At 37.9% G+C, this 13511-nt stretch overlaps 1 protein-coding gene across 3 annotated transcripts in view; it reads left to right on the plus strand.

Annotated features, from left to right (window-relative positions):
• The window catches only part of tbc1d32 (TBC1 domain family, member 32), a 95650-nt gene that overhangs the window by 65426 nt on the left and 16713 nt on the right, over window positions 1–13511 (plus strand). For all 3 annotated transcript variants that reach the window (XM_004550653.3, XM_004550656.3, XM_004550654.3), the window contains exons 30-32: window positions 1854–1969; window positions 7492–7646; window positions 10560–10700. In XM_004550653.3, coding sequence (XP_004550710.3) covers window positions 1854–1969; window positions 7492–7646; window positions 10560–10700 — 412 coding nt within the window. The remainder of the gene's footprint in view (window positions 1–1853; window positions 1970–7491; window positions 7647–10559; window positions 10701–13511) is intronic.

Raw genomic sequence — 13511 nt, forward strand, 5'->3', positions numbered from 1 at the left:
CTAAATCAACAATAAATTTGCACTAAAATACAGAACAAAAACATAAAACATCCTCAAATTAAACAAGAATGAAAACACAACCGTGCTTGCACAATAAAAACTAGGAAATCATGCTCAACTGAAAGCTGGAGAAATTAAATAGGTTTATAATTGTGTTTTATAATGACTGAGTGACTGGGCAGGTTGCCCCTAAATATAGAGGCTAACATCGAAAAGGCAGTGTGGCCTCTGTTTTAGAGCCTGGATCAAGGAACATCCAAGATCAGTTGGTCTGTAGACTTCAGGGCTTTGGCACAAGTGCACTGCTATAAGACTTCAGCTAAGTAGAAAGGCACAAAATGGTTGTGAAAAGCTGATCCTGAAATGGACTGGAAGCCAATACAGGTGGAATGTGAGCGCACCTGTCAAAAAGCGAGCTGCTGTGATGACTGATTAGGGCCAACCTCCAAAGAATTTCAAAAGTCTAATTAAGAGGTAACAATGTTTCAAATTACTCTCTCAAAGTCATGTGGATGGAGGTGGGCCCTAATTTTACTGAGGAGCTTTAAGTAAAAATAACCTTATCTTAACAACAGAGATAGGTGAGTTTAAAAATGCACTTTGTTGAAACAAACATGTTGCAGAATAGACAGGAATTTCATGATATTGCTGCCCTGTACTTGTGCAACTACTTGTTCTGTTCTTTATTTTTCCCACAATAGACCGTCTGACTTGTGTTACTGTTCTCACACTGCTTGTTTCTGCCTTTAACGACACCCCGCTGCTACATTACACAGTGAATATAACTCTTTCTGAGCACCTACTCCGAAGGGGGCTCTGCAGCTGAAAAGTTTCTGTGCCTGTCCAGGAGAACAGAGTGCCACATTTTTTATTCCGGTATCAACACAGAGTGCAAACATTACCCGCAGAGTGGTGGGTGTTATAGGATTAAAAGTTGTTGAACATGAAATTATAATTAATCTTTTACTTGCGACACTGGGCTTCTTGAATAAAGTTTTGAGGACTCCTCTGGGGTATTTACTTGACTTCAATGTTGCTTTATTTCTGAGTTTGATATAAAGTATCCCATTGGGCAATGTGACTTTCATGAGTGATTCTGGGAACTGAAAGAAAAATGGTCATGCTGAGAAATGATCTTTTTTTTTTAAATTAATATTTTCACAGTTCATTTTATAGGTTTTCATTTCAGTAATTTAAAATGATGGGGAAATAAAAGAAGAGGTATGAAACAGATGAAAAGTAATAAAGAAGTAAAGTAGTAAAAGCAGAGCTATTATTCCAACAGGATTTTATTCTTGAAATCTAGCAGCATAGCTTTGCATGTTTCACAGTTCCAGATAATTCTTGTTAAAATTTAACTCTGCATTCATTAAACCAGTTTTCTTCCAATTGGTTGCTTCTTACAAACAGAAGGTTTGAACAGCACACATGTGGCGGCTGTACCTCAGTACACTATATTAAGGATATCCCTTCTCACTGACATAATATAGAGCCAAGAATAGAAAAAAAATGAAACAAGGTGCGGTTGAAGCTTTAGCTCACAAGCATCATGTTACAGACCTCATTATTTGATGCTTTGGCCATGTTCACTATAAGAATTAACAATGCAGGAACCCCAGCGACACTTAAAAGTATTAAGAATTATACAGGAGCTGATCAGAAATGGAAACCCGTGCCATGAAGCTCTCGGTGTTTGAGCTGGTGTTAAGGTCAGAGGATGTGTGGAGCATTTAGTGCGACTTTGACAGCACCTGGAAATTTGACCAACTTACTTTAAAAAACAAAGGAAGACTGATCTATAAAAGGTTTGCACTTGAAGATGTGTGTTTCATACATTTCATTTATATTCACAGGTATGGGATTTACCTTGGGCTGCTGAAAGAAGAAGCTGCAAATGACCTAGCTCTGCTAATTAAGCATGTGAAGATCTTCTTGTCCACGCAGAGAGTTGAAACTTCATCAGAACTCAGTATCCTTTACAGAGACCATACAATAAGAATTCACAGTAAATGGACACACTGTGGCTGTAAATGTTAGTCACCCATCTGACAAATGTTCTTCTGTCATAACATTTTATTTTTGCATTTGGTCAGTTCAAAACTCGAATTTGGAAAATAAGAATGTTTTTTTTTAGTTATTTGTGTCTGTTTTGTGTCAGTGTATCACCGAAAGTCTGCTTACCTTTGGTTGGTGAAATGATGGCCTTGCCCCTCCATGATGTTCCTGACATCATGCTGAAATTAGGTTTCAATGTTTCTTCTTCAGACATAGCGTTCTACACTGTATATGAATATTTTTGTAGAGAGCAGCAGTTTCCCCCTTCTTATTCAGGGTTTTTCTTATAATGAACATATGAACAAAGATTGTAGCAAGTTTTATAGGTTTCACAGCGATGGTCTTTGTAGGACATCTACTGTTCAGGAGAGCAGTCATCCTGAATTTCCTCCATCTGTAAACAGTTTGTCGTTGGGCATAATTCATACCCATCAGTATTTCTTGAGCATAACCTTTTTCTAAGCTGACTTTGTATGCCTTTATTTATATGGATGAGCACCATTGCAACCCACGCATTCAGATTACTGCAGAGTAATTACTGCAGAGGTTCACTGTATGTATATAATGCACTATTATTTTAAATAAGCAAAACAGAAGTTTTGCCAACTCTAAAGATTTCACAAACGTTTTCTTTGTGGCACTCTGGCTACTGAGGCAACACTATATGTGTGTGACTGTAGTAGCAGCTATCTAGTGTCTAGTGTGAGAACGCCACAAGTCGCCCTTTTTAAAAGAAAGAACAAGAAACCGAGAGTGTCATGTCTCACGCTCTGATCAACACAATATAGATTATCTTGCTCCATCTGCTCCTCAGTGAGTAGTTCAACCTTCTTTTGTCCCAAATATCAACTGACAGGCGTCCTTTTTCCTCCAGATAGCTTCCTTTGTAAGCAGACAATTGAAACATGAAAACACAGAGAGAAGATAAAGAGCCCTCACAAATATAAAATGCTGACATTTTGTTTGTAAAGAAGCTACAGTACTAGACCAGACTGACATTTGAGTTGACAGCAAGAAGCTCGTTTTGGGTTATCTTTGTGTTTAGATGGCAGCTGTAAACGGATTTATGCTAATGTTTCTGACACAAAACACAGTGTACCTATTTAAGCTAAAAGAATTAAAAAGTTAATATACTTAAAAATTTGCAAAAACTTTGGTCTAACGTTTACCCAAAGAACTGAAGTACTTTTTCAGGTAAAAAGAAATCATTTTAAATCTAAGGTATAGATGTTGATTGAGTTAGTATTTTATTTCGAGGATTTTCGGTTTCGTTGATGGTGATTAGGTAATCGCAGATGAAAATGTTAATCGTGTCTTTGGGGTAACTGATTTATTTATAGCTGTCCGTTTAAAAATGATATCTTTACAGAATCCATTACAAATGCATGAGGTCTGTCTGTCAATCACTATCAAAGAGCATGCATTTGTCATTGAGGGTTGAGCCAGTGGTTAAGCTAACCAGCTCACACTGTTGCATTATAATTGTATTTAAGTATTCACACTGTAGTTTAAGCTTTCAACCGCTGTCATAAATTTATGAATAGAAAACAGAGACAATATATAGTTCTTTTGTTTAAGCAATTCAGTGCCGAGCAGAGATGATCAGGAGGATCTGCATAAGTTCAAAGTGAGCATCAGAATGGGGGGAAAAGGGGGCTTTACTGTAAGTGCCTTTGAATGTGGTTGCTGATGCCAGATGGGCTGGACTGAGTATTTTCAGACACTGCTGATCTACTGGGATTTTGCTACACAACCATCTCCCGAGTCTACAGAGAATGGTCCAAAAAAGCAAAAAAAAAAAAAAAAAAATTGTCTTAATAATGCCACAGGTCAGAGGAGAATGGCCAGACTGCTTTAGGCATAAACAACATGAAAGCCTTGTATCAGTGGTTCAGCCTGCTGGTGTGGCGTATTGATGTGTTTAAATGCAACAGTATTTCTGCTGTCCGTCCCTATATGAGCACAGTGTGCTCATCTTCTGATGAGTTTTTTCAGATTGATAATGGCACTAATGTCAGTAAGCTTAGATCATTGGAAACTGGTTTCTTCTATGCGACTATTCTATGAGTTGGCTGTTGTCAAATAGCCTCCACAGTCACCAGACCTCAATCCCATAGAACAGCGGTCCCCAACCCCCGGGGCCTCGGACCGGTACCGGTCCGTGAGTCGTTTGGTACCGGGCAGATCTGCAGCAACTGCCATGCTCTTATGTCAGTATGGCCCAAAAATCTGAGAAATGTTTGTTAATTCTGTGCTACAAAGAATTAAGGCGGCTCAAGGTGTAATAATACAGTGGTGATTGTGTGACCTCCAAATATTCTTTAAATAATGAAGTTCAAACCAAGGTTGTCCAGACATTTCCTTTTTTTTTTTTTTTTTTCGCCTGTCCCATTTGGTTCTTTAGCCATCAGAATTGTTGTCTGAAGACCAACAAGGATACCCAATGGATTTACTTTGCCAAATGGATCATCGTGGCATTGCCGTATTGGTCCATTTGGTCGATCTTTGTTTTTATTATTTATTATATTTTATTTTCAGACGTTACAGACGGGACAGACATGAGTGAGAGATAGGAAAGGGAGAAAGAAAGAGGAAGGAAAGGAAAAACAGAAGGGGAGAGGGACAGTGAGAAAGGGGGGGAGAAAAAAAATAAAAATCTCCTGGATCACCTGTTGAGAGAAGAATAGAAAACAAGCAAAAAAAGACAAAAAAAACAAAAAACAAAGCAACATACTAAACACAACACCATCGCATTAATCTAGCTAAGTGTAAACAGCAGTAAATACTAAATATTCAATGTTGTTGTGCAGCACGCAGGACAGATGTGCTTCGAAGTAGCAGCCAAGAAAGGTGTAATTTGGGTCTACGAGCAGTGAACACCCGTGTGCATACCTGTGTGGATCAGCGCGCTTGTATTCCAAAGGTTTCTCCATGTAACGATCTGCTAGGGAGTGTGGGGGGGCCACAGCCCCGTCCTCCAGGGTGTGAAGCACAGACATTTGTCCAGACATTTCCATTAACAGGATAAGGCAAAATTGGGACAGATTGTACCCATTTGACCACATTTCAAATCCTCACACTTTCACTGTCACCAATAACATGCCTTGCTGACTTTAAAACAGGCTACAAATAAATGCCAAACCACTCCACACATCTAAGCTGAAAAAAGATGTTTCTTCCCATCATGCACTCGCTGACATCTATAACTGATAATCAAAGCCGATGGAACTATCAGCATGCACAGTTAGTGTCAAGTTTCTGTGTTTCTGTGGATTTGGTCCTCATTATTGAGCTTTAATGCAGACAGCCATCCTCCAGTTCTTTTAACTGGGTATCCACAAAGGAGTCCCGTCTTTGCCTTTTCTTAACAATGATATAAAGAACTCAAATGCTTGTCATTCAGATGCAAATCTAAGGCAATTTCTTCAGTCTGTTACAGGATCCAGTCAAAACATGGCAAAACACGAATATGTTTCTGTATTAACAATTTTGAAATTGGTCTAAAAAGTAAGACCTTTGGGTTCTTACAAAACAGACACTTTGGGTTTCGGTTGTTTGTCCCTATCTGCTCACTGAACAGAGTTTGCTCAGAATAATGCATTACTGTTTTTTTTTGTTTTTTTAACAGCTTTATGACTTCTTATCTGTGTTGGCTCAAAGGTTAAGCACTAAATATAAATGTAGTTATTTAAAGAGGTGCTTTATGGTTATTTTGAGCTTCACGTTTTTATTCTTGGACTCTGTTAGAATAGATTTGCATGATACATTAAAAAAAAAGCAATTAGAAAGCTGTTGGAGTCATTCAGGTTATGATCTGTCACAAAAAAACATTTTAGCTCCTCAGCAGTGAAGCCACCTGTCTTCTGATTGGCTCCCCTTTGCAAACAGCATTGAACAGCAGGAGGGAGGGGCTTCTACGGTCATAGACCAAGCTGAGCGCCTGAGATGACCAGGCATTATGGCAAAATCCCCAGTTTTGCCACGATACAGAGCCAAGAACAGAAAAAAACACTGTCTGAAATGGAGCATTTAGAGCCATCCGAAGCCTGAGCTTTTGGCTCAGTGGGAATATTTGTACACTGACCTCATTATTTGAAGCTTTGGCTGTGTTCAAAGTGACCGTTCACCACAGTAACAGTGTATATCTGACAAAAAATAAGGAAAACGATCATAGGTACCCTTTAAAACTATTACTAAGAAATTAGAATGTAGATTCTTAAAGCAGATCAAGGCTGCTGTTGTCTTTTTTCTGGCATTGGTGTGAAGAATTAACATCATTTTACAAGATTAATTAGTTTAAAATTAACATGCTGGGAAGGTACATGCTTTTTTCCGTAGAGTTCACAGGAAATGAACTAAAAGTAATAGATTTCAATGTAATAGATGAAGAAATTTGCTAATTTAGTCTTTTTTCTCATTAAAACTTTCTCCTGTGATATCTTTGTGGCAGAAATGTAGAGAATCTTTCGGCGGGAAGATGTAAATAAATCTGTGTACATTTTAACCTAAAGAAAAATTAAACGGTGACAGTGTTCAAAGGGAGCAACTCAACAGAAAGACATAAAAAGCAGCAAGTGTTGATAGGCCTGGGGTTGTTTTCTGGAGACGAGCCAGTTTGTGTTCTCACTCCCGATTAATCGGCCCACAGTTCTCCTGGAACAGGACAGAGACTCGCATATCAGCGCAGTTATTTGCTGCCAGCAGGGTTTGAATGAAATTATCAAACGTCTAAATGAACTGAATTTAATGAGTAATGCTGCAGAGCCTGAATAAACCACTCGAGACGTACTTGATGAAAGGAAGCTTTAACCTTGGAGCCTGATTGCAAATCCTGTTTGCTGTTTTTCTTTTTTTAAAGTATGCTGCTCAGTGTCCGTGCAATGTGCGTTCACAATGTAAAGCAGCTACTCCTGCTTATTAAGACAAAAATCACAAGAATTATATGTTTGTATCAGTTTGCCAGTGGCTGTGGGTTAAGATTTTTTCATGTAATACCTTCAGAATCTGACACTAGACAGAACTGGGTCTTCACAGTCTGTTTTTTCAGCTGTGACAAAGCTGATGGTGTATCGTGGTTAATTGACTGTTACTCACTCTGTAGATAACACTCACTGGCACCAGTGTCAGCTGACATCAAACTGGTATTAGCTTTGCACTTTATTCAACCCATTATGAGCGCTCGTGTCTTCTGACACAGAGACAATATTTATGGATCCTTTAAAACACAAACAAAATCTCTTAATTTAAGCTTTACAAGTGGTTAATACAATGCACATCTAGTTAGTTATTTGCATTTCTGTTTATTTCTGATTAAAAAATTATTTGTGTTTGTCAAAAATACTCATGTTACCACAATGTTTGCTGAACATGTCTAAGACTTTGAAATCTGTGTATATTTTTTACTAGCCATTTTTGGATCTTTAACTTTGAAACCAGTAACTCACCAGGAAGGTTATCCAGGTCATGACTGGCTAGCCTCTACAGTGTTCCTCATCATGGCCGGAAACATGGAAAAGTCTTTATGTTTGTTAGTCAGTCTCTCCTCCCTGCTCACCTCTGCCTTCATCTGGCCAGCCAGGATACATGCATCGGTGAGTACAACTACGGTAAAGTGAGTACAATTACATATTTAATAGTATTTTAATGTAAATAATTAGGTTACCCTCCAGTGGTGCCTATAGACCGTGCATAAATATGGAAATCTGACAAATCTGACAAACATCAAACATCTACCTTATAACTGACAAACTGTTACAATATGAGCATGTAGTGCCCTTCACTTTTTTTCTCTTAGCCACCCCTCACTTGTCAAAACCGGACTTAGTCTTTCATAATACCACTAATTGTATCTAAAATGTACTCAATGTGCTTTTCTGGTTGAAAAGCAGTGACAAAACATTTTCGGTCCTGATTTTAAGAAAAAAAAGATAAGCATAAATAAGTTAAAAAGCATAAATCTGTACAATTTAGGAAACTAAATGTAGACACTAACAGGCAAGACAACTGAGCTTTTAATACAAATGTAAAAAATATGTATAAAAAAATAAAATATGCAACAAAAAAACAAAAAACCCCACAACATTAAAAGGTAACGGAGAGTTATTTCAAAATCCAACTGATGTGCCACGGCAAATTATAGAAGCATGGCAGTAGTGGCTTTCTAAGCAGGTCAACTAGATGGAACAGTTAAGGACGCAGTTAATCAGGAAGTCAGACACAAAGAGCAACTAGTGAATTTCCTAACTAAAACACCCCTTTCCCACTTAATACTTCAGTTCTGAAACACTAACATTGCGATTTGTAGCCAGAATTGAGCAAAACCGCACTGCAGATGGATTATCACAGACCAGCACCTGGTGTATTCCCAGGATAAGATGAACGGACCGTCACCTAAAAGCAGCTGGTGATGTAAGTGGTAATTTTTGGAATTTAGGTAGAGAAAGATATTCAGAAAGTTTGCAGCAGGTTATCAGTGTGTGGAAGTGACTCATACAATATGGTGTTGTTTAATTTTAAATGGATGGATCCATTTAAAATTGGATTGGTTTGCTGGAGTGGGTCAGAAAAGTGTGTGTGGACAAAGCATAGCCTCGTACCAGTCAACAACACAGGTCTGAGTTGTGTTTGCTAAATTTAGGACAGATAAGTAAGGGTAGGGAAGGGTGAGGCCACAGCTGTATGCCTTCAGAACTACAATTTACATTATGACTGTCTGTAAGCACTGCAGTCAAATTGAACAGCCAGTTAGCTTCAGACAGCTTGTTTAAACAACCCGACACAAGAAAATTTGCCTGATCACTGTCTGGCTTCCTGCATTCTTCCAATACATGCCCTCCACTTTGACATAAATGTCTACATGTAGGGAGGTTTATTCCTCTTATCATCTCTGAGCCTATCTATGCTTGAATTTCTGTGTAGATTCTGTAGTGCGCTTTACATTTAGGTCATTTAGCTACAGACACTGGAACACCTATTAGCTGAAACATGTTTGTGGCTAACAATTCCTAACACAGACTTATTAGCCTAGATCTTTTTAATTGATAGAACATGTTTTAGATCTGTGTTATGTAAACTGCTGCAAACTTTACATTTTGACTTTCTTGGTATATATTTTTCAAGAATTCACACATTTTTCAAGACTTCTTTGACATGGTATCAAGAAGTTTTGGGGCCGCTTTTGGAGTAAATGTAAAACGGGCATTATAGTCTTTTCCTCCCACTTCCAAAAAAGAGGAAAATCACTTACACTATGATTAAAAATATTTACATTTTGGCAAGAACTGAGAAGAAAATGACGTCTGTTAAGTAAGATAAGACAAACTCTTTTTTTGTTGTTCTTTTATTCCCTCAGCAACCCCTGCATCTGGGCATTAATTTGTCTGTGGCTTAATTGGGTGACCCGTATGCTAAAAGGCTACTTTAGGTTGCCTTTGAGCCTGGGTTCAGTTCTGTCCAAGGCCATTTCCTGCTTTCGGTCCCTTCGTTCCTGCCTGTGCTGTTATCTTATCATAAAAATAATACAGGACCAAAATAAATCTTTGGGGAAAAAAACCTCCTACAGAAGTGAAGTTCAAACATTACAGAATCATATTTTTGTCTACAGTGATCCCTGTGGTGAATTTCCATCTAAAACATTGTCATGTGTGGCTTTACTGGACATAGTACTCCATGCTGTCCCTGCCCCTCAGTCCTAGTACTCTGGATGAGCTGTGTACAAGACACTGCTCCTTCAAATTTCAAACAGCTTGAAAGGCTGTCTCTGTGTTGTCCTCATTTAATCCCAACAACAAAAGAAAAAACAAACTTGAAAATGAAAACACGAACAAAAGGAGATAAATCATCTTTTTCATGACTTTCAGGTTTAGGCTGCGAGACAGCAGGAAAGAAAAACAGGAAAACAGGATATGAAATAAAAAGCTTGTGTAAATATAATTGAGGGAAAGAGTTCAGCTGAGGGGAAGAAGTTTACAATGAAGTCTAGTTTCAATCATTCAAAATTGCGGAGGAGAGCTGAGGTGCTGAGATTAACTTTGCTATCATTATACCAGCCTCTATCATCTCATCGTCTGTCGTCAAAGTCAATTACGGCACAATGGGATTAGACCGAACGTGTTTTTTTGCTCTCAGTGCATTTGATGTAGATACAACTGCTGAATATCTCACGCAGCGGTTGGCCTTCACAAAGTGTTCGATTTCATCGATATCACGGAAATTTAAAAGGGCACAAATAATTAAGAGGCAGAGACAAATGGAAGAAATGTGGGCATGAATGCACACTGTTAACACGCACACCGGCACATGGCTGTGCACACTGCATGCTGTTTCTGATTGTTAAGAAGACTTTTTCCGCATAGCAGCATTGAATACAAAAATTAGAGCTTGCAAATACTGTTTTTGCTTTTTTTTATATATATATATTTCTCAGTTGTGTAAGTATGATCTAACATTATTTCAAAATCATTACCAAGAAAAGTCATGACATCAAGATGTTTTTGTTGTGACAGATCCATTTTTCTAAGGAAGTGGCTGAATCAGGAATCCCTCCTGTCTACTGGTGCACAGCTCACTACGTGGAGATGCTGCTGAAAGCTGAAGTTCCTCTAGTCCACTCTGCCTTCAAGATGTCTGGTTTCACCCCATCACAGGTATTATCTGTAACACTGGCTACATTAACAAATTTCAAAATTCCCAGTTTGATCCAGCACATTTGTAAATCAGCATGTTTTCAGTTTCTTGATTTTAATTTTTATTAAAACTAAATGTCATAGTTTTATGACATTTAGCAAATTCACACATAATACCTGATTAAAATTTGTCCAATTTCCCCATAAAGATAATCTCCTTGTGCACCTTATTATTTTTAGAGTGATATAAAAGTAGAGTGCCATAGGATCACAAGCAGAATTGCTCCTCATAGAGGTAGAAAGGGACATTTATCTACTATTTATCTGCCATCTACAGATTTCACTATTGTCTTACTCTGCAGGCTTATGTCTGCCAATTCTGCTTTAGGGCCTTCAGAGCCTCTGAAACACACAAACCAGACTGGTCATTAACCAGAATGACTTTGCAAACTTTGCAGCTTAAAGGTTTAACTGATATATTTGAGGGGAAAACTAAAACCATTGCTAGTATAATTTCAGTCTTTTGTTTTAAAACACAATGCATATGTAATGTTTCAGTGGCAAAAAAAGATCAGTTTCCACTGGATTCTAAATATGACAGCTCAATCATTGTTGGTGAAGCATGAATTTTAAATTATGCTCTCTACTCATTTTCTGCTGTATTATGGGTAAATGTTAAAGATTAAATATTCTTAAACTAGGAACAAAATCTTGCACACTCTCCCTGTGACTTGCTCTCACTTTATTAACAGTATTATGCATTCTGCTAAGACCTGAAGTCCATATAATTTAAATGTACTGTAGCAGTGGCATGTTTAGCATTCCAAAACTAGTTTAGGTGTTTATTGTGTTCACCTCTGTTGGTTTTTATTCTGTCCCCTAACAGCTATTTAACTGTATTAGTTTTTACAGTCTGAGCTGTGCACTGCACACTTGCGTGGTTTCCTATCAAGCAAACCTGTTGGGAAGGAAAAAAACATGTAACTATCAAAAATCCACAATGATATCAGATACACACTGCGAATTGTTAAGGTCATACAAACCCAATGAACACAACTGATTTCTGTCATAAAATTCAAGCAGCAAAGTAGAGAAGGTTTGCTTAAAAACTGCTGCTGAAACCAAACACACTATGTAACCAACTGAAGTGATAATGTGAACACAGACTCACATCATTAGGAGTCACAGAAAGTTAAAGTCAGGCTAATGAAGTCTGTGAAGATAATATTTACTTGGCTGCAGTCTTTTAGTTTTCAAATAAGGAATAGTTTGGTATCTTGGAGTAATAACCTTGGTTTTCTTAGATCAACAAAGGATAATCATGAATATTAATGGAAGGAATAAAAGAAACTGAATTTGGAACAGAAATGTTCAGTTTCAGCTAGACTGCAACTATCTACAGCAAGACAGACAACAGTCTGTTAAGTTTTTTGGATGCTGTATATATTTAATAAATCAGGTTGCAAAACCTTTCATAACCATACTTGTTCTTGCCCTGTAATTGACCTCCTTTTTCATTTTGCTTTGACTTAAGTCGAATTTAAAATACCACAATACAGCTTTGACATTGAAACCTTTTCCCTTTGTTTTTAAATACCAGAGCAGTTGAAAAGTTAGAACTCTTCTCCTCCATGCTTCTTTTCTCTAACGCAAACAACAAGGTACGAAAAGCATTTTCACCTTGAACGCTCTCATGTTTGATCTCGTCTTCCGCGTGTCTCCAGTTGACAGTGAAGGCTCACACAATGAACGCGTGCTTATAAAAGTCGCCACATTTGCATCAAAGATCTGAACCCGTCGTCTCCGGGGTGGAGTAATGCGTTAACATTCAGCTGGTCTCTTTGCTGTTCAAGGCAATAATGGGCTCCTGTTCTTCAGTGAAAAATGGAAAACTCTATTTCAAAAGTTTGAACTTTAAAATCCTGACAAAGCAGCAGTGGCAAATGAAGCATTAAAAGCCTCTGACGATCATACAGTAAAGGGTGTATTCAAATGTCTGTGTGTGAACGTGGACACAGAAGTCATTCAAAATCCATCTGCAGAAGGTTTTAACGTTTGAATCGGGAGTGTTTGTGACAGGTATCATGAAACAAAGCATTAGTAAGTGTCTTCAATTTTAAAAATGAAAAATAAAAAACATCTTCTAAGGTCATTCTGCAGAGTGAAAATCATGTGCAGCAAAACTACAGAAAGTTGTGACATGAATCTGAAGCTCTCCTCAGTTTCACAGAACTTTATAACTATAAGGCAGAAAACAGGCACAGTTATCCACACCCTGGTGAACAGAATGGCGCTTGCTCCTCCAGGTATCACCTCTGGAGTTAGTTGACACCCAAAAATTGAGCTAAAGGTAGAATTATTCCCCAAACACTTACAGAAACATGACCCCAAATACTTAACAATGTTTTCCCATAAAGGCTAGAGGTTTTAGAAGACAAGTTAGCTGAAACACTCCACTGTAGATGGAGTGCAGAAAAAAGAAGCCATAAACACAACATTGACATAAAATGTTAGGTGAATGTAAGACACAGAGCCGGATTAATTGGATCACATTCCTGTTTCCCTCAAGAATTTGAAGTAGTTGTTCTCATCTCTCTGTTTCTCGGTTTTGGTATCTACCAGTTTGCGAGGCGGATACAATGTTGACATTTTACCTGCTACTTTAAAAATCTCGTTGTAACAATAAAATTAAACAACAAATTCATGAAAACTCATTCAGAGCAGTGATGTTAAGGGCATTCAAACCAAAACATTGATCCTAAAGATGGTAAAACAGAATTGCAACACTATTCAAGGTCTTCTGTGCATCACTGAATGGAGACCCCTGTTAGC

This window comes from Maylandia zebra, linkage group LG15 (assembly GCF_041146795.1).
Source record: "Maylandia zebra isolate NMK-2024a linkage group LG15, Mzebra_GT3a, whole genome shotgun sequence".
Taxonomy (NCBI): Eukaryota; Metazoa; Chordata; class Actinopteri; order Cichliformes; family Cichlidae; genus Maylandia; species Maylandia zebra.